At 52.2% G+C, this 26394-nt stretch overlaps 6 protein-coding genes across 6 annotated transcripts; 4 read left to right on the top strand and 2 right to left on the bottom strand.

Moving 5' to 3' along the window:
* Window positions 1–3543: 3543 nt before the first annotated feature.
* Window positions 3544–5122, top strand: COCVIDRAFT_31079 (hypothetical protein; the record flags this gene model as incomplete). Its single annotated transcript, XM_014695863.1, has 4 exons — window positions 3544–3593; window positions 3760–3981; window positions 4332–4664; window positions 4753–5122. The coding sequence occupies 4 exons, from the start codon at window positions 3544–3546 to the stop codon at window positions 5120–5122; spliced, it is 975 nt and encodes a 324-aa protein (XP_014551349.1).
* Window positions 5123–6490: 1368 nt separating this feature from the next.
* On the bottom strand, window positions 6491–9439 carry COCVIDRAFT_31078 (hypothetical protein; the record flags this gene model as incomplete). Its single annotated transcript, XM_014695862.1, has 1 exon — window positions 6491–9439. The coding sequence occupies one exon, from the start codon at window positions 9437–9439 to the stop codon at window positions 6491–6493; it is 2949 nt and encodes a 982-aa protein (XP_014551348.1).
* Window positions 9440–11975: 2536 nt separating this feature from the next.
* Window positions 11976–13920, top strand: COCVIDRAFT_42317 (hypothetical protein; the record flags this gene model as incomplete). Its single annotated transcript, XM_014695861.1, has 3 exons — window positions 11976–12455; window positions 12572–12747; window positions 12807–13920. 3 exons carry the CDS (start codon window positions 11976–11978, stop codon window positions 13918–13920), a joined length of 1770 nt encoding a protein of 589 aa, XP_014551347.1.
* A 3345-nt stretch (window positions 13921–17265) lies between these two features.
* Window positions 17266–18156, top strand: COCVIDRAFT_113109 (hypothetical protein; the record flags this gene model as incomplete). The annotated part of the gene is made up of 1 exon (XM_014695860.1): window positions 17266–18156. One exon carries the CDS (start codon window positions 17266–17268, stop codon window positions 18154–18156), a length of 891 nt encoding a protein of 296 aa, XP_014551346.1.
* A 5411-nt stretch (window positions 18157–23567) lies between these two features.
* Window positions 23568–23980, bottom strand: COCVIDRAFT_113141 (hypothetical protein; the record flags this gene model as incomplete). Its single annotated transcript, XM_014695859.1, has 2 exons — window positions 23568–23857; window positions 23911–23980. The coding sequence occupies 2 exons, from the start codon at window positions 23978–23980 to the stop codon at window positions 23568–23570; spliced, it is 360 nt and encodes a 119-aa protein (XP_014551345.1).
* Window positions 23981–24685: 705 nt separating this feature from the next.
* Window positions 24686–25568, top strand: COCVIDRAFT_31075 (hypothetical protein; the record flags this gene model as incomplete). Its single annotated transcript, XM_014695858.1, has 2 exons — window positions 24686–25152; window positions 25205–25568. 2 exons carry the CDS (start codon window positions 24686–24688, stop codon window positions 25566–25568), a joined length of 831 nt encoding a protein of 276 aa, XP_014551344.1.
* Between the last annotated feature and the right edge of the window lie 826 nt (window positions 25569–26394).

Below are 26394 nucleotides of genomic sequence, written 5' to 3'. Positions count from 1 at the left end.
TCGCGACGAGCAAGACGCGTGAAAGACAGTGGCTACTGGATAGTGTATGTGGGCACGGACCTAGACGCAGAAGAGTTAGCCTGCAACCACAGACGGCATGACCGAAACCGGCAGGGAAGAGTGCAGTGAGGTGGGTAAGGGAGCGGCTGAAGGGTATTGCAAGAGTGACAGTGAGTGTGTGGCTTACCTGGGTATGGGAGTTACGTGTCGTTGGGGGAATTCCGAGGGCGAGGCTGATAAGTAGTCGAGGGAGCGGGGGCGGTTTCTTCGTACCCGTTGACTAGCGATTGAGGCTGCTCGTAGGGCTGAGACCCTCGTAGGTGTAGGGTCGAGCTGAAGAAACAATTCTGGCCCGCACCGCCACAATATTTGCTTCTTGTCGATGCAGACTATTGGTCATGGGATGTTGGCAGCGGCGGCGGCAGACAGACAGATGGTCAAATTGCTGTGGTGAATGCAATGCTCATGGTACACTGCAGCAGAGCAGCCCAAGCAAGGCCTATGGGTAAGGGCCCTGTTTTTTTAGCGTGGACCGGAGGCGAGTGGAGTTGAAGGGATGAGAGGCTTTGGGTGCAAGGCGTTTAGCACATTAGGGACGAGACAGTTTTTTTCCTCTGGGGTGGAGAGAGGGAGAGGGAGCGACACGACTGGACACGACAATAGCAGCACGCAGCACAAGCAGCAGACGGATGAGAAAAGAGAACCTCCACCGGGGACTGGGTTAGACATTAAGCACGACGCTGGGCAGGCTCACGGACAATGATTGGTTATTGCGTGTTGCTCCTGGCACGGAGCAACAGAGTGGAGACTCTGCCGGGCAGGGGTCAGGGCATGCAGGCCTTAGTCGTAGGCGTGGTTTCTGGCTTTTCCAGAAGCGTGAAGCGTGAAGCTCACGCCGGCCCTCTTGCGTGCATAGGGCTTGCCCAGTAGTCGCAACGCTGCGTGGCCCTGGACACTGGCACTGGCACTGGCGTGAGTAGTGTAGACGCACACGCAGGTGCAGGGCGTGGATTTGCGGGCAGAGGGCTGCCGGCGACGGCAGAGGTTTCCCGGCGGCGGCGGCGGCGTGGGGGGAGGTGAGTGAGAGTAAGTGTGTGTGCGTGCATGCGTGCGTGCGTGCGTGCAAAGGAGGGGAGGAGAGGCAGGCAGGCAGGCAGGCAGGCAGTGGGCAGCGAGCGGGTAGTGTGGGCAGTCAGTCCAGTCAATCCGTCAGTCAGTCAGTCAGTCAGCCAGAGGCCGACCAAGGGGGGCTTAGCTGGCATATTGAGACGACAATCTATCGTGTGGATTGGCGCCCGCCTGTGGCCCCCCCCTTCTGGCAGGTAGGAGGCAGTGGGACAGGCAGCGAGGCAGGGCCATGGCCTGTACGTCAGGCCGGTGCAACGGTGAGAGGGGCGGTGGTAGGGCAGGACAGTGCCGATGGGGCAGACCAGGTTGGTGCTGGCTAGCTGGGCGGGCTGGCGGGCTGGCGGGCTGGCGGGCTGGCTGGTCCTTTTTGGCCCTGCTGGCTGACGAGGGTTGCATAGCCGGCATCTGACCAGGCTGGGTGTCGAGCAGCCAGCGCAGCACCGCGGATTGGTCGGCCATGGGGGGTGGACAAGGTGCAGGCGGCACAGCGTCAGACGTAACGCTTACGGCTTAGCCTGCAACGCGGGTAGCGGAAGCGGTCGCTGCGCACAGATGCTGACCAGCAGTTCCACCACCCACCACCCACCACGGGCAACCTCCTCGCAGCCCTACCGCCCGGCCTCTTCTTGCTCTCTGCTCTGCTCATGCTTTCTGCTCCTGCTTGTGCTGCTCTCTTTTTGCCTGCCCCCCTGTCCCCCTCCCCGCTGCTTCTTGGCGAGACATTGCCCCCCCCATCTGATATTCACCTACTTACGTACTGCCCTACATGTACACATGTCATAGATATCCGAGTGCCATGCATCCATCTATGTATATTTACTAGGTTTACTTGCAGCTATGCATACATGTACATACATACACACATATCTACTATGTACATACATGTTCATCTACTAACCATCTATCTGCCCACACGTCACACGTGCGAGCCGACCAGCTAGCTTCCTCTTCATCTACCTACACATGTATGTGCTAAAGTGCACAAGCACACTTTGACTGTTGCTGCTGCTGCTACTGCTGCTGCCTGCTGCCGCCACACGTCTTACCGATCTGCTGTTCGGGGCTGAGTCGTCTGGCCTCGCACTCGCTCCATGGGTGCCTCGTGCTGCCACGAGCGGTAGCATGCAGACACTCCGGGGTATCGGATTCAAGCCGAAGTCTGTGCTGCGAGCGCCCAAGACCCGTACCTCGCAAGTAGTCTACTTACACGCCACTACAAGTACTTACAGTAGTAGCATGTTTCTGCTACGTGGGCCGCATGCGCATAGTCCGTGGCCAGATAAGCGGCGGTACACCTCGTTTGAGACAGGGCGACGCTCCAAAGTCATGGGCCATGTCATCCACCATCGAATTTCCCGCCCGCCCTACCAAACAGCAGCATCTACTAGCTACACTCTAGCAGAGCACTCCAATACCACTAGTCGTGCCACTTCAAACTCCCATTTCCCACATCCTTTTGGCCAAAACAGTGATGCGCTTCGCCGAGATGCGGGACGAGGCGCCACGGCAGCCTTGCACCCATCCGCCAGCCCGCCCAACACACGAGCCACAGGCCAGGGCTTTCATTCCAAGACTCCAGGATTCCATGACCCCGTTTGTCGCTGGCCCGCTCTGGTCTCGCCCACGTCTTCGATTCGGCATGCCAGTCCGCGTGCTGGCCTCGTATACTGATTCCTACTAGATGCTCTCCACGCACTTTGGTTTGCTAGACACTGCAGATAAGGCGCCATGGGCAAACTAGCACACGGGGCTTTAGGGCTCATCCATGGCCAGAGCTCGCAGTCCCTGATCCGCGCACTGCAGCTCCGCGGGTGTACGGAAGGTTCCGCTGGCTCGACGACGACGACGACGACGACGACACACCTGACACTGGTCATGGCCGACGGTGCAAAGGTAAAAAAATGGTCGGAGGCGCTGTCGTTGGCACCCTTCTGCTTCGGATCGCCGGCAGCCGCGCATGACAGGGAACACCGGCCTCTGCCCATCTATTACACTCGTCGGCGTCGTCGTCGTCTTGCTCAGCCGGCTTCTTCCATGGCCTTGGCTGGGATGACATGTACATCCACCCCCCTCTAGTATCTCTCGACTACACACATCAACCACACATTACATCCACCTCCATGACCCCAGCCCACCAACCCCATGCCTGCAAAAATCTCCGACGATTGCTGCCGCCCCATGGTGCATCACCGTCATCGCCTAGGCACCACCATACGGCCTTGGGCGCCAGACTCAATGGGTCCGCAATTTGGGCGGATGTGCGCCATCACGAAGCCTCGGTGAAAATTAGACCCTCACTTGCACACCTTCTTCACCAGCTTGCGTTTCGTCCACCCCCAAGCCCTTGATCTTCGCGCCCCTCCTTTTGGGCCTCCGACTATTTTCGAGTCCCTTTCCGCTCTGCGACCTGCCATCATGGCCCTCCTCGACAGAGTCCCCGGAAACCTCAATCTGTACATTGGCGGGTACGTAATGTTGACGCCCGCCGTGGTTTCGAATCACCCCCCCTCTCTGCAAGGCCGTGCTGCATCGCCGTCGTTGTCGTCGCTGCCGTTGCCGCTGCCGCTGCCGCTGCCTTTGCCTTGTCTTACCTTGCCGGTCCACTGTCCAACTGTCTGACCACTGAGGTAGCATCTTTACGCTGCGGCGGCGTGAAGCCCTTGAACAGGCAAACATCACCCACGTCCTGTCCGTCCTGCGCATGCCCCTCGACGACGCCCTGTTTGCCCCCTTCAAGCACATGGTGGTCGAGGTCGACGATGTCGACGACGAGAACCTCCTCCAGCATTTCCCGGCCACGAATCGCTTCATTCGCGAAGGCCTCGACGCAGGTGGCGGCGTCCTAGTGCACTGGTAAGTCAACACCCTTGCTGAGCTGAAGCCTCGTGTGCCCACACAACCCTGGATCGCCGCCCCCGACTGCCTTGCTTGGCAGTTTTGCCATCTTCACCACACCCGCCGGCTCCAGTGCCCTGTCGCTGGGAGCAATGCACCACAGTGCAAGTGCAGTTATTCCCCCCCCCCCCCCCCGCGTCGTGTCCTGCATCCTTTGAATGCAAAGTCCACATTTTCTTTTCCTCTTTGCAACTGCCTGCATTGCCCTTTCGGCCATTCTTTCCCCAATTCCACACCGCTTCCCTGCCACTCGTTCGATTCCACTCCCGTTACTCGTACCAATATGCCAACCACTCCTTCTTTCTTAGTGCCATGGGCAAGTCACGATCGGCTACCGTTGTCATCGCATATTTGATGCAGCAGCACAACATCAGCCCTTCCGAAGCTCTGTCCCACGTTCGGCAAGCTCGGTCCATCTGCGAGCCCAACCCAGGTTTCATGGACCAGCTCAACCTCTATGCTCAAATGCACACTCCACTCGATGTCGAAACCACCCCGGCCTACCAACGATGGGTCTACCAACGCGAAATTGAGTTGAGCCGCGCGTGTGGACAAGCGCCAGACGCTGACAAGATCCGCTTTGAGGACGAACATGTTGCTGATGAGGCTGCAGCCTTTGAATTAAGGTGTCGCAAATGCAGGTAAGTGGGGCCGTACGATAAGGCTTTAATGCCACCCTATATTCTCTTACCGCCACCACTCTCCTGTCTTGCGCTTACCTTGTTTTAGGCGCGCGTTGGCAACCTCGCAATATCTACTATCACATGGATCCTCTTACACTGCAAAAGACGACGAGGCCGAGGTCCCTACTTCGGCCAAATGTGCCCATTACTTCCTCGATCCCTTGTCATGGATGCGACCTGAGCTCGAACAAGGCAAGTTAGACGGTCGTCTGGAGTGCCCAAAGTGCCACACCAACGTAGGCAAGTATGCCTGGCAGGGCATGCAATGCAGCTGTGGAGACTGGGTCGTCCCTGGCATCAGTCTTGCAAAGGGCCGGATCGATGAAGCAAGAAAAGCAACCTTTGGCATACGTCGGCCTCCGGGTGCTTCAGGCCCACCGGCAGTAGGCGATTCCCATCCCAAACAAAATCTTTGATACTACCGACTCGGTTAATCGGAGAATGTTTACTATGCACGTGGCTCTCCTCGTCCACTGCCTGCAGTACGGGTGAACAAGACGACGCGCATCTCCAACCTGCTTCGTGAAACCTATCGCTTTGGTACTAGTTCTCGCCTTGCGATCCCCCACTGCAAAGAAACAACGCACAGACATAACTCGTCCATGACTGGAGGAAAAATGAAAGAAGAAAAGCGCCGATTGCTGCACATTCAACAAACCGGACAATGATAATCTCTCCTTCTTTCCGATGTGGCATGATCTTCACAAAAACCAATAAATATTCTATGATATGACGATATCGACTCTCCATGTCTCTACACAACAGACAGAAAAAAACATATACAAATTCACTCATTCAAAAAAGAAAAAAAAGTACATCCCTTTCCATTGACAGTGTTATTCGACTACTGTACTGATTCATCATGTTCCGAGCCCTATGAACCCCTGAGCACATGCAATCTCGATCTATGCATTGTCTGATCTATACATGGGACTTCCCAGGAGAAAGAAACAGCAACAAGTCGGCGATCATGATTGGTGCTGAAACGGAACTATGCGCACGATGAGCCGATGCCCACACATACACAGTAATTGCACTTGGTCAACTGACTGAACTGACTGAACTGACTGTCCATACACGAGCACTCTATCACTCTCTTCTCATACAATCTAGACGAAAAAAAAACAAGACAGTTTGACTTGAACTTACTACTCTCATTCACGTCACTTAGCCAGCACTGCGCCACTGCCTTGACATTTAAAACACAGGTTTTCAAAACCCCATCATCACAACAGAGCTGAATCAAGTGAACGGGAGAAGAAGAGAGAAAAAAAGCAAAGAACAACACAAATCTAGGCAAGGCAGAAGAGATGATGGAAAAAAAAGATTTGGTATATACGTATAAACATGACTCGCTTCCGCTCCAAACAGCAAAAATACCAAGAAAACAAAACAAAAGATACAAACAAAAGCATCCCGTGTCCCGACCTTGGTATATTACTCGTGAGTGAAAGAAATCAAAGAAAAGAAAGAAAGAGAGCCATGGTCTAGACTTGATGAAAGCAAGAGTACGAATAGAGAAGAAGAGAGAGAGAGATAGGAAGAAAAGGAAAGGGAAAAAGAAAACACCTGCAGCGCCTCGCAAGTAAACAACGACACAAAAAGTTGCCATGAACAAGAGAACAGCATAGAACCCCCATTCCATCCCAAGAACGAAAGAAAGAAAAAAAATGTCTCTTGAAAGACTCGGAAAAGAGACAGAAGGAGAGAAAAGACGAAACGCCAAATCCCCACATTATCCCATTAATCCCCTTCCATCTTTCCCCCGTCTCACATCTCACGTCTCACACCGAAGACGAAGAAGACGAAGACGCAGCCCCCGAACTCTCCACGCTCTGCGAGCGCACAAGCTCCTCACCCCCTTCCACCCCCAACCTCTCCATCTCCTCTGCAATCTCCTCATACCACTTACCGTGGCACTTGCGATCAACCTCGCCCACTTTACTTAGCTGCTCGCAAATATCCGCAACCTGAGACACAAACTCCGGTAGGCCCGTGGTAGCAAGGCCTTCGGTCGCCGTGCTCGCCGCTCTGACTCGCTCGCCCGAACTACTGGCGCTGACGCGATTGAAAATGTGCGTCTTGAGGCGCTGGAAAAGGACCTTAAGCACGGGGTCGGAAAGTTTGCCGGCCCCGGCCTGCGTGAGGAGTCTCGTGATGGTCGACGAGAGCTGCGAGCGTGTCGACGGCGGCATGTTGCGCGATGACTCGAGGAGGGACGAAATTTTGGCCGGTGTCGACGGATCGGACATGTAGCCGTTTTCCTTGAGCACCAGCCACATCTTGTTGGCTTCGGACTTCCACTGTGACCGTACATCCCGCTTGAGTAGATTCTTAGCTGTAAGGAGAATTCCTCCGATAGTCGTAATGCGAAGCGCGTCCTCCCGGATTCGGGCAATCCGGGCTCGGTCCAATTCGAGTGTCTCTGGTAGCTCCGACTCCCGAAGAGGTGGAGTTGCGATTGCCAGATCGACTAAACCACGGGCATATATTTTGTGCGCAGTGGGTCGATTGAGGGGATTGGCCTGGCTCCACGGGTCACGGCGATCAGCCTCAGTGTGCATGTTGACTGCTGCACTACGCCACCAGCGGCGTGTGCGGTCAAGAGTGATCTTGTTTTCTTCCAGATCCTGCGTGAACATGCGTTGTTCGTAGCCAACAGCCTCCTTGATCAGTGTAGGAGCGGCATTCATCAACAAGAAGTTTGAGTAATCTAGTGAGAGCAGGTCGATGATGTGGAGGATCTTGAACAACTTCTCAATCATACTCGACAGATCTCCCTCCTCCTTTAGTTCTTCAGCAAGCGCCTGAACCTCCGTGTCTCGGAACGGTGCACAAAGCTTGGGTAGGATGCTGGCAATAAAGTTGAAGAATTTGCCATATGAGAAGACACCTTGGCTGCATTGCCGGCTGACATGCTCTGGATCAAGGGTCTCAGAAATGAGAGTGTGCATGGAGTTGCCAGGCTTCAGCAGCCGTAACAACTTGCCACGTATGTTCTCCGCCATTGCAGTGGTCCAGTTTGCACTATCGCCGTCCTCAAATCCCCGTCGCATTGCGTCACATAGTTCACGATTGAGAGCATCGCGCAGGTCGGCAGCGGGTGAAGGGTCAATGCGGTACTCCTTGTCAATTGACAACTCGTGGACGAGTATGCGGTTGTCGGGTACCACTGTAAAGACCTTGGATAGCGACTGGGCTTGGTGACCCTGCGTGGTGGGGTCTTCAGGCTTCGCCTGCCCAGAAGCCGCCAATTCAGAAGCAGCCTCTGCCTGTTTGGCAGCGCTTTCGGCTGATAGTGGAGAGTCTGGTGTGGACTCGCCGGCCACACGAGGTCGAACCGTATCGCCTGCGGGCCTCTTCTTTGGCTTCGACCTTCGGCTTTCGCGTATAGCCTTCCTGATTAGCATAAGGGCTTTGTCAGGGCCGGCCAGCTTCTTGATCCTGCTAAGCAGTATAGCTTGGTTGTCCCGAATGCCGTTTCTGTACTCATTGGCGACTTCATCGACTGTCGCATCCTTGACGCTTTGCCATATCTCGTCCAGGCTGACAAACGAGGCAACCATGGTCTCAACAAGCGCCGACGAATCACGAGATTTCCAGTCATTGAAGGCAGCAACGAATGCACTATGGGCTAGCAAAACAGTTTCTGTGCGTGTGGGCGATGGAGTGTAGGCATTGAGCTTTGTCAGTTTGGCCAAAGCAGACTCAAAGCTGATGACAAGGTCCTTGGCTTTGGTAATCAGATCCTGCTCCTGGTCACCGTCGCGGCTGAAAACATGGGTAGGGTGTCCCAGAATAAGATACGAGGAGAGAAAGGTCCTGACAGCGGCGCTACGGGGGACTGGATCTGCATCGGGGAGTAGCACAAACAAGGTCATGATCCTATCAGTCGTCTTCAACAGCTTCTCATCTGCAAGCATGCCTGTGATGACGTCGAAACTAGTCTCCTGGACCATCTCAATGGATAGACCAAGTTTCAGCCATTCTCTGACAATGTCACGCCTGACCTTGCTTCTCCAGGCCGCCTGGATTCTTTTGGCTGCATCTTCAGTTGACAAGACGGGACGCTGGGTGCGTGGCTTGAGGCTGGCCGGAGGTGAACTGGCAGTTCTCGGTCGTCGAGGGTTGCGTTTGTATTCCAATCTTCTCTTTTCTGCCTCTGCCAACTTCTCCTCCATTTCCATACGATATCTACGCTCCTCAGCGGCCTTGCGCTCTTTCATGTCTTCAGCAATCTTCTTGGCTCTTCTAACTTCTTCGGCACAGGACGCAGCAACTTGGGCGAGATGCTTCTCGCGGGCCTGTTTTGCTGCGAGGGCTCGCTCTTCGCTGTTTGAGCCACGCGGGGCGGCCTTGGCCAGGGCAGCACGCAGCCTGACCTGCTCGGCATGTGCTGCTCGATCTGCCAATCTTGCCTTGCGGTCCTCGAGTATGGAAGCGCGGCGAAGGTGCTGGGCTACCTGGTGGCTTTGACAGCTGTTGCGGAACGATCGATTCGATGTGTGTGAATGTGTCGAGGATATCGAGTTGCGGCGCGATGACGTCGCAGACGACTTGCGGCGGTTCGCTGAATGTCGATAGAAGCGCGCCGCAATGCGCGGTGGGGGAGCGAACGACTCGGCGTTGTCGGCGTCGGATGAAAGTATCATGTCGGGCTCTTCTGGAATGTCGTCGCTGTTACCCCGCAGCTCAGAGCTGACCAGCTCCAACTCGGAGTCGGTGAGAGACATTATGTATGATGGCGATGAGGGTGCTGTCTGGCACCGGGAGTCGCGCGAGTGTATCGAGTCGGGAGTGGGAGCCACCAGTCGTGGTGTTTACAAAGAGGTGAAACGAAGCACGGGCTTAGTGGTGGTGCTCAGTGCAGCAAGCCACAAGTAGTAGGCAATGCAAGTAACAACAAGTCCCTTGGCGCGAGACCTGGATATGAGGGCGAGAATGAAGGGGGCCGTTATCCGTAGAGGAGGTGTGGTCAGCGCGCAGGATAGGTGAACAACTGCGGCGGGCGAATGTAAGTATGTGCTCAGGGTGCCTACAAAACGGCTACGGGACGTGGCCACGGGCGTGCCGCGTATATACACAGCCTTCAAGGTAGTAGAGAAGATGGGCGCGACAGCACTCGTCGCAGAGAAAAGAAGGCAGACGCGGTGGCTGGGGAGGGGTCCATGGGATTGTGCTTGCCTGACAGAAGATGACGAAACCTGGATGCACAGTAAAGCCGCGTGCTGCCCGGTGCCAAGGCTTTTATTACGGCAGCTAGGAAGTTCATAGAAGATGATCGACACATGCCCACGCCCAAGAAACCTCCACTCTCAGCCCTACCCATCTGACTCCTTACTCGCCGCCAGAGTTTCCAACCCTCCCATCCACGCTGCATCATGTTCGACGTTTCAACGGCTGTGTAATACGATTGCTCGACGATGCACTATTCCCCATACGTACCAACGTCAACCACTCTCGACTGCCTTTTGTCATGTACATCGGAGATCCTCATCTCTGCCCGGTTTCAGATTGTTAACGTCTGAAGGTCCAGACCTGTTGGCTATACGATGCATGGCCTTCATTCTCGTATCCTTCGCTAAGAAACGCACTAAGGAGGAAGGCGCTGACATAGAAGGATAGTCTTGTGCTTTATAATAACCAAATTCTATTCTATCAAAAAAGCATCAGATGACTAGACTACTAACAATATTAGTTACGCAATATATTTGCGCACCCATCGCAGGTGCTGTATATTTATACCCATCTCTTCTTCGACGGTTATAGGCCCTGAGGCCTTGGCTGAGCCCTGTCACATATCCCAGTGTACTCTATACTACATCGTATTCTGTCTGACTAGGCAGCCAAACGCTCACTCATCCATGCATGCCAGTCCGAATACCTTGTCTACATTTCGTGTTCTTCAAGCGTTCTTCTAAAAATCGGTCAGCTTTGCGCATTGTGACTCGGTATGTCCAGTCTTACACGGAAGCTCGTACACTTCAACCGTTCTTTTTGAGCGTGACGTGCGTCGAAGCTGTAGGACAGCTATCAATATACCTGCCATCGCTACGACCAAGCCCAGTACACCAAAGCTTATTGTCACGCTAAGCGACTCGGAATTCTCATTGTTGACAATTGCCTCGTTTGCTGAAGAGGCCATGGCTGTGTTTGAGACGTTCATGTACGATGTGGGGGTCATCGTTGATGTCTTTGTATTTATGGCGGGCGTGGCGGATGATGGTTTTGGCAAATCAAGCAGGGTGGGATTTGACTTTTGTGGTAGAGTACGCTTGCGAGAAGAAATTCAAAAACTGAATGGAATGAATGTTGACGAGAGATCACTCGGAACTTGGTTGAAGGGAAGGAGTTTAGGGCCAGAGGCTCAGGGCTATCTTTATGTACATTGCAGAGGCAAGTGTCCCCGTCAGTATCGCATCTTCGAAATGCGATGAGGTGCGACGCGACAAACTGTACCGGCCTATGTTCCTGAGGTGGCGCCCCCGTTAGTAGTATCGCATCCTCGAAAATGCGATGAGGTGCGATGCGACCAGAGGAGAGTTGGACAGTGCAGTGCCCCCGTAGGCAAAGAATGGATCCACAAGGCGCATTACCCGTCTATCGGTATGGCATTAACCGTACTTGGTGTGAATTGAAGTGCGATGAGATGCGACGTCAAATAAGCGCGTAGAGCTGAGTTCAGGCTTCCCTACATGACACCCACAGTTGGTATGGGAAAAGCGCGACAATGTGCGATGCTAACGATAAAACTAGTAGGAGCCCAAAGTCATGCTTAGATGTACCTTCGACCCCCAACTGCGACAATATGCGACTACCAATAAAGGGAGCCTAACTAATCCTTCTGAAATCATACCGTGCAGGATGATACACAGCCCCGGGCATTTGAAACTGCGACAAAGTGCGATAGCCAATGGTGAGTACATAGGGAATGGGTGCAGACAGGCTAGGCTCACAGCCATGTTGTGGCTTGCATGAGCTGGTATTGCCAACGCAATGCGAACCCACAGCGTTCTCCCCATCGCACTTTGTCGCAAGGGTTATTACATGCTCTTTTCGCGCTTTGTCGCACCTGGATAGTGACCACCAAACAGGGCGGTTTTCACATATATACAAAGGGCGCGACGCATATCCCAAGTTCCCTCTCTCTTCCACCAGGCTGATCAGCCCATCACAGTCAATTTTCTTCATTCACGACCTTCTCCCATCTGTACTCCATTTCTTGAATTACCCGCCGTTTCCACCTCGAAGAACATCCCGACCTCAATCATGTTCAGGAACACCAACGAGTTGAATGACCACCCAATAAATCACCTGTATCAAACAGAACGTACCCCCCGCGTCCCTGGCAGGATATGCTGTGGATGTCACAGGTTATTTGCCTCAGTTTCCATTCCTGACCTGTGCTCGAACTGCGGTCATACAACATGCGAAGCGTGTCTGGAGATTGAATTTGTGTCCCGTGGTCACAACTTGATTTCTCATCAAAACACAAATGAAGCGCCTAGTAACCTACTCGGAAAAGTCCAGTCTGCTCACTTGGAGCCGAATCAGGCTCGGGACGTGAATGGACATAATTGGCAAGAATTGCGAGAACAGATGCAACATGAACGGGATCATGAACAGGGAAACCAAGTGGAGCCACATCAAGAACATCCTAAAGAGCAGCATTTGCCATCAATTTCAGGGAGAAAAAAACGCAAGCTGAATATGACCAAGTGCCAAAGGTGCCGGGATGACAAAAAGGCTGTAAGTGATTGCGCGCATGCATAATTGGATTATCGGGGTGCAAGTCTCAGTCCAATGGCCACGTAAAAACAATTCGATGCAGGTTTCCACAACTCGTACTAACAATCAAAAATCAGTGTATTCGGCAAGATTCGGAAAAATGCAACCGCTGTACTGAAAAGGGGCTTCTTTGCTCAGAAGGAACCCGTGTGATACGCCCTAGGAAGCTTCCATCGAAGTCTTTACTACCAACTCACGACGAAATTCCCCCGCCAATCGATTCAGATGCCTTGAAAATCAGCTTTGACCAAATGTATGTTGATGCCCCCCAAGTTCTGCGAAACAAGACCAGCAAGGTTGAGACGTTCACAGTGTAATTCTCGTAAGCTACTACCAAATGATGGTCATGGCTAGAACAAGGCTTAACGACCTTTTCAAAAACATGGGCTCGTTCTTTGCAGGCTTTCATTTTCGCGGTAACGAAAATCCGGCTTCAGAATTTAGAATTTTTGTCAATGCCATCTACTATCAAGCAATTCTCCCATGCTTGGCAAAACTCTTGACTGAGAAACAGTCCCCGGAAACCCTTCCGACACGTTCTTCGCTTATCAGTCTAATCATCGCTGTATTTCCCAACTCTCTGACTGATACTTGCCCTCTTTGCGGGGAAAGCAATGACGAGATACCGATTGATGGGCTTAGAGATTCTATGGACTCATGCAGAAATTTTCTGTTCAAGGAACACCTGCTCAAGTACCATGGCGATCAGCTCGGTGAGGACAAACTGGAAGAAGAAATACAAATCTATACCACTTTGTCAACTGAAGTACCACAGAAAATCGGAGTGGCGCTTGAATCTTTGGGCCTTTCCAAACTTGCCGAGCAGAGTAGATTTTTCGGACTTTTCCATGATGACTCATTGAGTTGGGAGAATTGGACGACACCGAAATCGTATATAGGATATTTTGACTGCTTGGGAAGGACAGTCTTGCATCGTACACTTGATGGCGCTTTTGAAGACAATCAAGAACTTTTATTTGTTGTGGAACAGGATGAACGCTTTTGGAACGATATCGCCCTATGTAATAGTCGAGACATACTTGGGAGAACACCACTGCACATATTGTGCCAGTTCAGTGAGTTTAGTTTGTTGATCGAATTAATTCAAAAGGTGTTGAAAGCAGGCGCGAGCTCAGGAATCTCAACGGCTTATGGGACTATTCCGTTGCATCACGCTGCTGCGAACGGATCTGCTCAAATATGCAAATTGTTGATAGAACATGGAGGCAAATCCTATATGGAGGCTAGAGATTTTTCCAAGAGAACCGCACTCGACTATGCGGTGATCGGGGAACGTCAGAAAACAGTGGATCTGTTAACAGACCTTTATATTAAGGCTGGGTTGGAGGAAGAGGTGGCGAAAGCACACAGAATCGCAGCAGCAGTGAAGGAAGGAACTTACAATCTGTGGAAAGTCTACGTCTAACAAAGCATTTCAATCAAACCATGCTTGCTCAGAGCCTTCGTTTCAGCACTGAGATGGACGAACATTGCATCTATCCACCAAAAGTTACGAGAATGGCACAGTAGTGTTCAGTAAAAGTGTCCGTAGCAATGCCAAATTCCATAGATGCTGGTTACGACAGCAGGTAGCCTTGGGTCTTTTTTCGCTTCTTCTACTTTCTAGTCTAAACCTCGTTGCACTTGCGTGATACATTTCAATCAAGAAGATGGCAAAGAATGACCATTGTTAAATTAGCAAAGTACTTCAGATCATGTATCCGTTGGCCATGCTCGATGTCAAAGCATTGGATAAACAAGTTAAATCCGGGAAAGTAGATAGGGAAGACCTGTTTCAGCAACATTAGGATTGGAATGCCAAAACATACGTTATATATCTTCATCTTTATGGAGAACAATAACATATCCATATCATTCCACAATCAACCAAGTATCCAATCATCACTTACTTGCCGCATCAACCAAGAAAGAGAGAAGGGAGAAGAAGAAAAGTCATGGAAAATCATCATGTCATATGCTAAGCACGTGGTGCAAATAACCACGCCTCAGCACAGCCATTTGCACTCCGAGAATAAGAAAAGCAAGCACAGTCACGGGAACCCAAGTGCCCCAAAGAGTCGAGCCCAAACAACGGAACATGCCACGAGGCAACAACAAAGCATAACGATCGGGCCCTGCATGTGAAGCCGAAAAAAACAAAACAAAGAAACCCGTCGAAAAAAAAGAAGAAGTAGCAAGAAGTCGCATATGACGGAGACCGATGCGACGAGCATGATTAACCGGGTGGATAACATAGGAAAATGGACTAAAGCACAACAAGACCTCTCAACAGGTCGGATTGGGTAATGTTTTCTTGGGGTGAGGCAAAGAGATCATCTAGTGCATGCACATGCTACAACGTCGGTGCCTGAGGCATTGTTTCCGACACGGACAGAGTTTCCAAAAATCATGATCCCGTCGGTGGCGCGTGTGCAGGAAACGAACTTTTCTTTGTTTTCTTCTTCTTTGTGTTTTGCAATCTCCGCAAAACAGCCAGATGAGAAAAAAAGAAAAGGACGAGTTTAGGTCGCGGGGTAAATGTTCGCATACCCGCCGTCTTCCCCGGTGTGCCGAGTTTTCATTTTTTTCATTTTTTTCTGGGTGGGTGGAGATGATGGTTGTGGTAGGGCGTGGCGTGTGTGTGGAGATGATGATGTTAAGCGTGCTGAAGAGTGCGACACGCCTTTTCTGATGTATTGATTTGTAGTAGGAGCGTCTAGAAGCACGTATGGAAAACTACACAGACTAAGTTTTGTTACGTACCATAAAAGTTGAGTTTGCACTAGGGAAGAGCCAAAGAAAAAATGCCGGAGAAAGGAGACATGGTGTGCATGACACCCTGACCCAGAGTTGAGCCGTTTGCGGGATCTTGGGAAGGGAAAAAATTACGAGTGCATTGTTCGGCAGAAGCCTTGGATGGCGTCTAGGGTACCAAGATGCAACATGACGAAAAGATGAGGTTCAGGCTAGAAATGGTGAGGGGAACCGGACGATTCTAGACCGTGGCGGGTTTTTGTTGGACATGGGGGTTTCTCAACGTAAGAGGCTTGTATGTACGCAGCTATGACGGGAGATACGCTAAGGGTAGTAAGGGCGAGGTGGAGATGAGCAAGCGAGAAAATTCTGACGGAGTAAGGCGTTTGGGAATCCGGGCAGTGAACCATGGAACAAAAGAAACCCTTTGAAGATGACATCTTGGGACGACGTGTGCCGAGCACTCATACTGTACCATTGCACGGCTTTTGTTCGGCAAGCGGATTAGAGGGTAGGACTAGAGTAGTTTTTTGCCTTTTACGTGGACCGGATGATGTAGAGGGAAAGTTGGTCGGGTTAATGACGACATTGTTGGTTGTCTAGAGGTAGCAGTCGGAGAAGCTGTAAGGACGCGCGGTCGGGTAAGATGGGCAATGCAGTGGTATGACAGATGCAGATGGATAGCTATCCTATCGTAATCGATAAGTGGATAAGGCAAAAGTCAAAATTCTCGCGCATAGCTGGCGCGCGGGACGAGAGCTACCCAGTCAGGACGGGGAGCAGGGAACAGGCGGCCCACAATTCATTTCAAGTGCATGGCAGTGGGACGGGGAAGGCCACACGCTGCGGAGTGGCAGGGCTCGCAGGACAAAGAGCGAACGACGAGCGACGATGACAAGTCCGGCAAAAAAGGCATGCAGCAGTCGATGTCACCTTGGCGGCGTGATGCATTCTTGGACAGTCGGGGGGCCACGGCGCGCAAATGGGGGCACAGCGGATTCGGGGTGGACAAGAGGCGGCCAATGGAGGCGGGAGATGTGCACACGGGATGGTGGCAGCTGTCGTTGGTGTTGCTGCTGTGGTGCGCCAGCGCAGGCGGCGGGGGCGACTGGAGAGGATACACGTGTGTGCCGGTATACGGAGCCGGTGAAGGAGAGTACAGCTGGGTGAGAGTGTTTCGTTTAGCGGGTTCAGCTGGCAGCTCTGCCCCTGGCCGCCGACGGCCCGGGCGCTAGTGATCGTCAGGAACAGCGCTCTGATTGGCCGCCGCGCTGACCCCCGCCCTTGCCGTTTGCGGACGCATGAAACCAGCGTGCGCCTTGTGTGCCCTATTTGCAGTGCAGCCTCAATTACGCACACACGAACGCACTGTCAGCACAGCAAACACACAAGGCCGAAAACAAAGTCGTCGCATCTGCGCAGCGGGGGGGCGGACACGCCGGCGGGCCTGACACGGAGCATGCACCTGTACTCGAACGCGCATATAAGCAAAAAAAAGTGGACGGCTGCAGACTCTGCGCACTGTTGAACGCGCCAGGGACACGCCGTTCGACCAGTGACCGGGCCGGCATGGCAGCGCCACATTCACTCGGCCTCGTCGTGCGCGGAGGATGCGATGCGATGCAGGCGGGCCAGGCACGTTGCAAAAGGGGCCGTGCCTCGGCGCTAGCGTCAAGGCCCAACCGAACCCACGCACCCACCCTCTTGCATTCCCTCACCTCTCTCTCTCCTCCGCTAACCCACACCACTCTCTCTATATTTCAGTCGCCCGCCCTCCTCCTGTATCATTCTTTCTACAGGCTTGAGGCTTTGTTCTACCTTCATTCATTCCACTCTCTCTCCAAGACACTTTGTCTTCGACTTGTCAACGCGACAACCTCACTCTTGAAACTGCTAGCCAGTTCAGCCATTCCCTGAGAAACCTCTCTCTGCAAAACACTACTCGCCAACTCCTTGGACTACCAAAAACAACAACAACACCAACAACAACCAACCAACTCTCATATCCACCGTCAAAATGAAGGCTTCCACTGTCCTCGCTTCTCTCCTTTTCGGCTCCATTGCCGCTGCCGCCCCCGTCGACAAGCGCGCCCTTGTCTACAAGACCGAGGTCGTCACTGAGGTCGTCGTCATCTACACCACCGTCTACGGTGACGAGCCCACGCCTACTCCCAGTGCCGTCTCTTCTACTTCTGCTGCTGCTTTCTACGAGCAGAAGAAGCCCGTTCCTACCAGCACCCCAGCTGCTCTCCCGGCCTACACTCCTGCTCCTAGTGCTCCTGCTTCTAGTGCTCCTGCTCCTCCAGTCTACACTCCTCCGGTTCAGGAGCAGCCCAAGCCAAGCCCAAGCCCTTCTCCCAAGCCTGAGCCTCAGCCAGAGCCTCAATCCGAGCCTCAGCCAGAGCCTTCCCAAGCTCCTGCCCCAGCTCCTCAACCTGAGGAGGTCTACACTCCTGCTCCAGCTCCTACCCCAACTCCTACCCCAACACCCAGCCCATCACCTGCTCCAGCTCCCGCCCCAGCTCCTGCCAAGTACCCTACCACTGAGTCATCATCCTCTGGCGGTGAGGTTCACCAGAATGTCGACATCACTGTCTACGACAACACCGGTGCTGCAGGTGCCTGTGGTGAGCCCCTCACCGACGACATGATGGTCGTCGCCATTGCCAAGGGTGCATGGAACGCCAAGGGTGGTTCCACCTACGATGTCATGACTGGTGCCTCCAGCAACCCATGGTGCGGTGCTAAGATCAACATTGAGTATGAGGGCAAGAAGTGCGAGGCCACCATCATGGACCTGTGCCCTGGCTGCGAAGGTCTTTACGACATTGACCTGTCCCGCGCTGCCTGGAAGGCTCTTGGTATCACCGAGACCACCCGTCTCAAGGCCAACTGGAGCCTGGCCTAAGCTTGTCCTAGAGGCGCTTCTCGCCATGATCAATATACCCAAGATTCTTGCAATCTAGCTAGCGCAGGCCGGGTCAGCGCTTTGCACGACCTTGTTACGACTCACCTTCTTTTCTTCGTCACTCGTTTACCAATCAATGCCTTGGCTTTAACCCCAAGCATGCTGGGACCATGTATTATCCATTCACTTTCATGTACACAGCTTTAGGGATCCGGTGTATGGGCTCAAACCTCCTTCTTTAGATACCCATATGCTCGTCATCTTCAGGCACAATTCAGATACCACAAAACAATGAATCAACATGACGATCGTGTGCAAGCATGCATTGTCTCAAAAACACAAACAAATTTCCCACACTTGCACATCGTGATTTCCCTGTTTCTGCCGTGGCTTCCAAGCTCCGGCGCACTGCCCCCAATCTGGGTTCTCTAATGTCACGCACATGGCCAATGACATGTCTCCGCGTCTCCGCGAGCGAACATCGTAATCCAGCTAAGAGTGAATACGTGTGCCTCACCCCTAACAATAGGAACTTGAGCTATCGTATTAACGCGCAAGCATCCTTGACTCGTAAATTCACGCTCTTTCCTTGGTTTCCTGCTCGAGAGGACTAAGAAACTAGACCAAAAAAAAACTGCCGAAATGCAAACAGACACGAACAAGCCCGGCGACGACGACAACGCACGTCCTTTTTTTTCTCTTCTTGTTGGTCCGTACTTTACGTTGCAACTGCACTGCACAGCCACTGGCTACCTTACTACACAGCCACTTACTACAACGGACGGACGTTGCATTCCCTGGCCCCCCGAATCCGTCAATGCACACACACACACACACAGACCCTCTTTGTCTCCAGCCACAATGACCCGGCTCAGCTCTTTCCTCTTTTTTTTTCCACTTTTACCCCGGGGCCCTGCGTACACGGGACAGGCATGGGATAAATTGTCTCGACAAGTTTTTTTAAAAAAAGAAGGAAAAAAGAAAACAAAAGTCAAATCGCCTTTTGCTATCACGACTCGAACACGATTTTCGTACGACAAAACAATGTGTTTTGCCTCAGGCACGGTGTCAAAAATAGAAAAGAGAAAAATATATAGTTATATATATTGCCGGGGAAACAGAATGTCGTCTTGTCTCAAGTAAAGATGAATGTAAACAAATGAGTGGTTGGTTGGTTGGTTGGCTTGATTAACAGAATATTACTTGTGTGACGGGTTTGAAACAATGGTTTCCCTCACTTCACTCTTCCGTTTCTTCCCCCCGCCGCTCGTCCAGAGCGCTCCACCCCCCTTTTTTTTCTGAATCGTTCAATCTTTTGTTTGCGAAAAAAGAACCCGCGCGACTCCGGGTTACTCTAGTGTTTCATGGGTTTTGGCCTGGGTTGCCTGAGGAGGCGCTGAGGGAAAGACGGACTTGTTTGGCGCCATGGTTTGGCACTAGTAGGGTAGTAAGTATGTAAGGCAAGGGGCTGGTGGTGTGTTGTGATGTGATGTGATTAAGTAAAATAACAACAGGTGTGTATTTTGGGGGGGGGGGGGGCGAATCAAACTAATTCGGCCCCCACGAAGGGAGGAGATTGCTATTTCTAGTCTCTGGGGATTATGCAGACTTGGGGGGGGGGTTATGCGAACGACTGGGGATGAGAAAAAGTCATGCATGATGCGCATGTTTGTCGTTGGCGACAAACTAGTACTACTGGTAAGTATATACACACATTACGCCGTTTTGCAAGGACGAGGGATGGAAGGGGAAAAGCTATGGTAATACCGCGACGCATGCACCACCTTACACCGTGAAAGGCAACCCAAAAATTTGAGTTCAAGGGCAAACCCGTGACGATTTTGTATTCCGGGGTGTTTAAACTTTCTCTCAGCGCACACGCGTGCACACACACAGATGTTTATCCCCTGATATGTTTTTTTCTCTTGAGATTGAAATCTCACCTCATCTTCTGGCTTCCTTCCCCCCCCCCCCCTGGTTCCCCGTTGCCGCGCCATTCTTAACTTTGGCGCTACTATGTAAGTATATCGCGCCATGCCGCCCAATCGCTGGCTGCTTACGAGCACGGACATTTGCGCGTACGCATACTCCTACCATATTCGAATGAAATAGGACAGGGCCCTTGGTAAGTAGTGTAGGGAACCCCGACCAGGTGTAACAATAGGGTTTGCAATCGTATCGGGACCACATACGTAGTCTGTATTCGTCAGTGTCTTACTTGCTAAGACCCGATTAATTTGCTAGCGTCTTTCTTTGTACTAGTGGTATTGGATTGATTGCTGTTATCCTGAGGGGTGTGAAGCCATATAGCTATATTGAAAAATATGGTATTACGGTTGTAGTAGCAACTGTTTAAACTGGAAAACTAGGCTAAAATATACTAATGTGTGAAAAAGCTGGTGGTAAGGCAGAACCTGCTCTTTACTCAAATCCACCACAAAAGATATCTCCTGCTGATATCTTGATATGGATTGGGAGTATGTGAACACGGGTATTTTCCTACGTTGTAAGCCCTCTATTTGCATTGATTACGTCGTGGATTGGCCAAGGTATAGTCATCTGCTGTGATCTTATCTCACTCGTCTCGTATGTATCTTTGCATGCATGTTTGTTTGTGTGTATTTATTATCTATCTGTGTATAAGTTTAACGTCCTATCAGACAAAGCTGAGCGAATACAGCAATAGTCGTGGACTGGAAGAGAGTCCGTAAAGACCGCCAGTTCTCCCATTGTGTTGGAGTATATCTAGGTGGAACGAACTCGCTATACTAATAAATATACTCCCTATCCCACAAACATGGAAGTGAATCCGTAAAGACAGCGTATTCTTTCCGTATGCTGGAGTATATCCTAATAGACGTAGCCTGGTCGTAGGAATGACCTAGCGCGATTGATTGTACTGGCAGATGACAAACCGTAGATACTGGGTAACTGTCCTCAACGGACTCGGAATCCAGCGGTCTCTACCGGTATCCTAATGGTGTAGCTGGTGTTGAACTTTTTATCATTATTGTTGGTGGAAAAGGTGGGAGGTTTTAAGCGTCTTGCTCAGGACGGCCGAGTCCATGAAATAAGGACCATGTGATGGGATGATCAGGCTCTTCTAACCGAATGACGCGTCAGATGTCGGGCACATGCACTCCGGTATTGAAGGCCGTCGTCGCGACCATGATGCCCGACTTGCAGGTGGTAAAGCCACGGTGGTTCTTGTGTCGTTCCTCTTCCCGCATCTGCCCGTCGTACTGGAAGCACTTGAGCTCGCGGGTGAGCGACTGCACCATGCTCCGGAAGGGAAGATAGACGAGCAGCTTCTTTACCAGCTCAGTTTTTTGGGACAGATACTTGACCATGGCCTCACCGTCGGTCTCCGTGCTGTTCGTCACCCTATGAACCCCGTAGGCAAGATTCGCGCGTGACGTACTTTGTCGAAAGACGGTGACTTTGTCCGCCGACGCCAGAGAGTCTATAGGGGAACAACCTCCTTGGTATCCCCCCTCGGCGTTAACGTCGTCGTCGATAAAGACTACCGCATCTTGCGAATTGCGGACAGTAGGGTGTTTTTTTTGTTTTTTTTTTCAAGCTTTACGTCCTATCTAAATATCTTCTGTAGGGCATGCGGAAGGGCGAAGCCTTGGGGCCAGTATCGCAGCACCGCCCGATTTCGTCTATTCGTGGGGAGTGTCTTCTGGAATACTGTGTTTCCTGTAACAGACGCTCCACCAGGTCAAGGTTCATTACAATGTTGCGTGCTTGGCGGGAGCCCTACTACATTCATGGCTAACGCCGTGGTGGACCGTAGATGGAGCTGGGAGCTGTAAGTAGAGTCCTAGTACGAGTCCATAGTTGCGATATTGACCGAAGACACTATTTTGCTAGCTTATTTTGGCATCTCTTGTCTGTCTCATTGCTTACTAGGTGAGTTTGATAATGTTAAACAAGCGCATAGTAGAGTCGTAGTAGTGGAGCTCCAGAAGAGCCACTGAGGGGTAAGTAGTACAATGGTGCACAGACATTTTTGACAAGTATGCATAGAAAACCGACCACGTAATCCGTCCAACATTTGCTACTTAGACGGGAACCCCTGTCTGTTCCTCCGGATGTGGTGGGAGGCAGTAGTGGCTAGTTGTACACTATACACTACCCGTTCATCCCCCATTCGTCTGACCCTAAAACCTAAACCTTGGAGAAATGGAAACTCCGGATACTTTCTTGTGCTGTTTTCGGTTATCCGACGGTATACCTACCTATCTTCCACACACACGCCTCATTATGTCGGGAATTTCTAGATAAGGAAAGTAACAGCAGAGATGGGCCACTACTTTTTTTTTCGTTTGCCACAATGCTGCCATCTGGTTGCTCGCTCCAACATGCCATGGGCGCGCATGTAAGCTTGGTTTAAATTGGGGAATTAGGGGAATTGGAGAAGACAAAGGACTAGGCCTGTCATCCTGCATGCCCTTTCCGCCCCACCGATATTGTTATTTCCCTGTGTTATTTGCACATGGCAGCGCTACTGCTAATATTTGCTTTGTAAAACCCGAAATTCTAGACTTGGGCATAAGCTTACGGTGCTTGATGCACTGCGATTGGGTGTGGCAAGAATAGGTCGGGGAATATCATTTGCGACACCTGCTCCCTAGAGAATAAATCGGATGCTCGGCTCCAGTGGGGTTGAATGCCAACTGACTTGCTTGTCAGATGCTGATTTGTGTGTGCGTGTCGGGCCAGGCGGGGATGTGTGCCGAGGTAGCTTGTGGGATGGCGCTAGGTGGGATGGTGGAGTTGGATTTACCCACTCATCCGAAGACTGCCCGAGTTGATTCCGCGGCGCATTGTCAACCATGTGGGGGTTTGTAGTTGCGTGTCTTGTTGTACAATGTCGCCATCGTTGCAACGGTTATTGTCACAGTTAATTGGGTGATTCGGGCAGATGGAGTGTTGCGCAGGCATCAAAATACATGTGAGTTGGATTATTGCTTCTTTGGCAAGCGAGAAATGCTCAAATCAATACAAAGTGCACGCGACACATGCAGATTGCACAGAACCAACGTCGATTATCAATTGTTTATGCATTTCGTGTTGAATAAGTAATGAATGCCGTTCTTGTCACCGTACAGTACCCATACAGTCCCAATACAGTCCCTAGCAAAACGCGAAAAAAAGATTGTAAAAAGAAACCATGCCGTATCCCAAATGCTAGTATCCTCGAAATGTCCATCTTGATGGGTATCGAACCAAGGCAGCCACGTGCCCCTCACTTCTGTCGCGAAACCTCGTGTCTAGCTCTCATGCCGTGCCTCGTTGCCAGTTTTGATCCTCTGCCCCGCACTAGAGCGCGTAAACGTAAAACGTCAGTCCCTCTTAGCTCGTTCAACCGTTGCCTTATCTTCGCGTCGTTATCTTTTGCCCATCTACGCAAACTGGCTGGCACCACCAGACTCGAGCAGCTCCATCTCGGCCTGTGTCCATGACAGGTTCTGGAAGCGGGCAGGCAGCTCGGAGCGATCAAAGTACAGGCCGTTTCCAGCCTCGACGGGGCCAAGGTTCCTGCCAGCTGCACCGCCAATGTGACCACCGACAAGGCCGCTAGCGTTTGCGTTGAGCGGGCCGTGCTGCTGTGCCTTTTGTCGGTAGGCCTTGAATGACGAGGGAAGCTCCTTCATGTGAGAGGCAGGGTGCACGTGCGGGGTGTGATCAATGTCTGCAATTCAATGTTAGTTACGCGAAGCAAGGCTCGTCTGCTGTAGAACATACGCGAGGGAGTGGTGCGCTTGCCCAAGAAGCGGATCAAGGGCTGGCGAGCGAGTGCCCTGGTTGCGTTCATGGTGAAATGTATGTGGTGATGCGGTGGTGCGAAGGGCAGGTAGCGGTTCTGGTGGTATCAAGGTCGAGAAATGAGCCGAAGTAGAACCAGGCGGGGTTCGGCGGATTTTGTATCTCACGACGAGGCGCAACAGGTCAGTGATATAGTACGAGAGGGCAGATGACGAGGCAGAGGCAGAGGCAGAGACAGAGACAGAAGCAGAGGCAGGCAATAAGGTTGGTGGAGGGGAGCCGAGCAGGGTTGGGTGAGAGAAGGGCATAAATATTATTTCGCTCGGGCGGGGACAACGCTAACGCCGAAGCCGCTCAGTAGCATAAAAGTTGGCTTGGCCGGGGGGGTCATGTCTGCCCACGGTCGAACGAGCAGCAGACAGGCAGGCAAAACAAAGCCCGGCGCTCGTTGCGACTGCCAACCAACCCGTCTAGAGCACGCAATGGGCGGACAAACATGGCACCGGCGGGCGGCGCGCAGTGGTGGCAGTGGGCGGGAGTCGTTCTTGCGCATCTCGGTCATAGCTTCCTGCAGCCGCGCCGGCCAGCCCACGGCTGTCTTTTCTGTTCTCTGCAAGTGCTTCCCTCCCCACCAATCGAAACGCGGTACACGCCCGCCCGCCCTTATCGACCCCACGGCCTTTCTCCGCATCCTGACCACCGGGAATTGCATATTGATACTCGCTCCTCCGACTGCCGCTCCGCCCTTGCCACCATGCACGAGCTCAACCTCTATGGCCAGGTCACGTTTGCCCGCTATGAGCAGGTCCTGAACATACTCGCCGGCGTTGCTGCTATGCAGCCCCAGCGCATCTACGAGCGTCACATCATCTACAAGCCATTGCGCGAGCCTGAGGAGCCCGGCTCCAACTTGGGCCGCCGTGGAGGCACCCAGACAGTCGCCCAGAAACAGGCAAAGCAGGCTGCCCCCGTCGTCCTGTACCACACCCAGCTGGTCCAGAAGTTGACCGAAGATGATTTTGCTGGGCAAGAAAGCACCCTGCCAGAGAGCGGCACCTCACTGTCTGCAGACGTAGACGATGGCGACGAGCCTGTGTGGTCGTTTGTTTTCAAGGACATACCGGATACTGGTGACAGAGGCGTCTCCATCCGCTTCACCCACACCACTGACTTACTGTCTGGCGACCCTCATGCATATATGCTCGCCTCCGGGCCAAACCAGTTAGACTGCCTCTCACCGTGATGCTAGTTGCCCCCTCTGACCAAAGCCCAGATTCGTCACCGAGTATTACGTCGAAGGATACCGTTTTGTCCACGGCAACGTCGTCATATTCATGCACCGCATTCTCCACGAGCCCGGCGCTCGCAGCATCCAAAAGGCCCCCAAGGTCACTCTCCCTACCTGGACTGGGCTCCATCTCTTAGACCCCAGCGGCGCCTACGTACTCAATGCCACTGTCCAGATCGAAGACTTCAACAATGCCGCCGTGCTAGAGGCAGGCGTCAACGAGCTCAAGAGGTTTCAGACGCAGATGAAGGGCTGCGTCAACTTGTTCTTGCCCGATCGTCTTTCTCAGGACCCTCGCGTCAAGTACAAGCCTCCTCCAGCTCCTGCCACCCAAGCACGACCACGTTGAATCTTTGCACCATGCTGATGAATGGCAGGGCCAAGTAGATTGACATGTACGTTGAGAAATACGGAACACGTGATTGGATGTAATATGATTAGTCAGTGTAGAAACACTACCAAGGAAAGAACGCCCGCTAGAGTAGGCAGCCCTCACCAAACGCCTCGTCAAACAAATGACGACACAATGACATTCTCTTGGCCACGACGTCTTTGGAATCACTGTTTTTGTCCTGCAGAATTGCTTCCCCGTGACAACCAACTCGAAGAGGTGTCATTCTTTGTGTAACTGGGCCTCTGCTCTCACCACAATCTTTGCGGAGGGATATCGTCTTGTGTCTTGTTTGCAATACTAGTCTACGAACGCATATGTACACGGCACCCATCTCCCGAAGCAACCACCAACGTTAGAACCTGCTTTTCCTTTCCAGTTGCCACAATAGCTTCATCTTGTGGGACAGTCAAGAAAGGAAACTTTTGCACTAGTCTCGCTACAGTGTATCCCGCTTCTAGGAGGGCAAACTCTTGGCCTAGGCATACTCGAGGCCCACCGTTAAAGGGCAAGTTCCGCCTCCAGTTCAAATATAGCAAAATTAAAAGAAATCTCACAGTTGCAGTCTGTAGGTATAAGGACGTCAACAAGATACTTCTATGGTTGGCATTTCGCTCCCAGATTGAAGTGGGCGGCACAGTCGTTTTGCCTTCCCTTATCGGTACACAGGATCTGAACCATCGCTAACGTACTCGGGTTACGGTTGGCCCGCGACGCGCCTTCGGTCTGCTGAGCCTATTCCAATGTTACATCCGTGTTTCTTAACCCCCCCTTCCCCCCCCCC

Source organism: Bipolaris victoriae (assembly GCF_000527765.1).
Source record: "Bipolaris victoriae FI3 unplaced genomic scaffold scaffold_142, whole genome shotgun sequence".
NCBI classification, from domain to species: domain Eukaryota; kingdom Fungi; phylum Ascomycota; class Dothideomycetes; order Pleosporales; family Pleosporaceae; genus Bipolaris; species Bipolaris victoriae.
The sequence above is the reverse complement of the archived record's forward strand: the minus strand, read 5'-3'. Positions and strand labels throughout refer to the sequence as shown.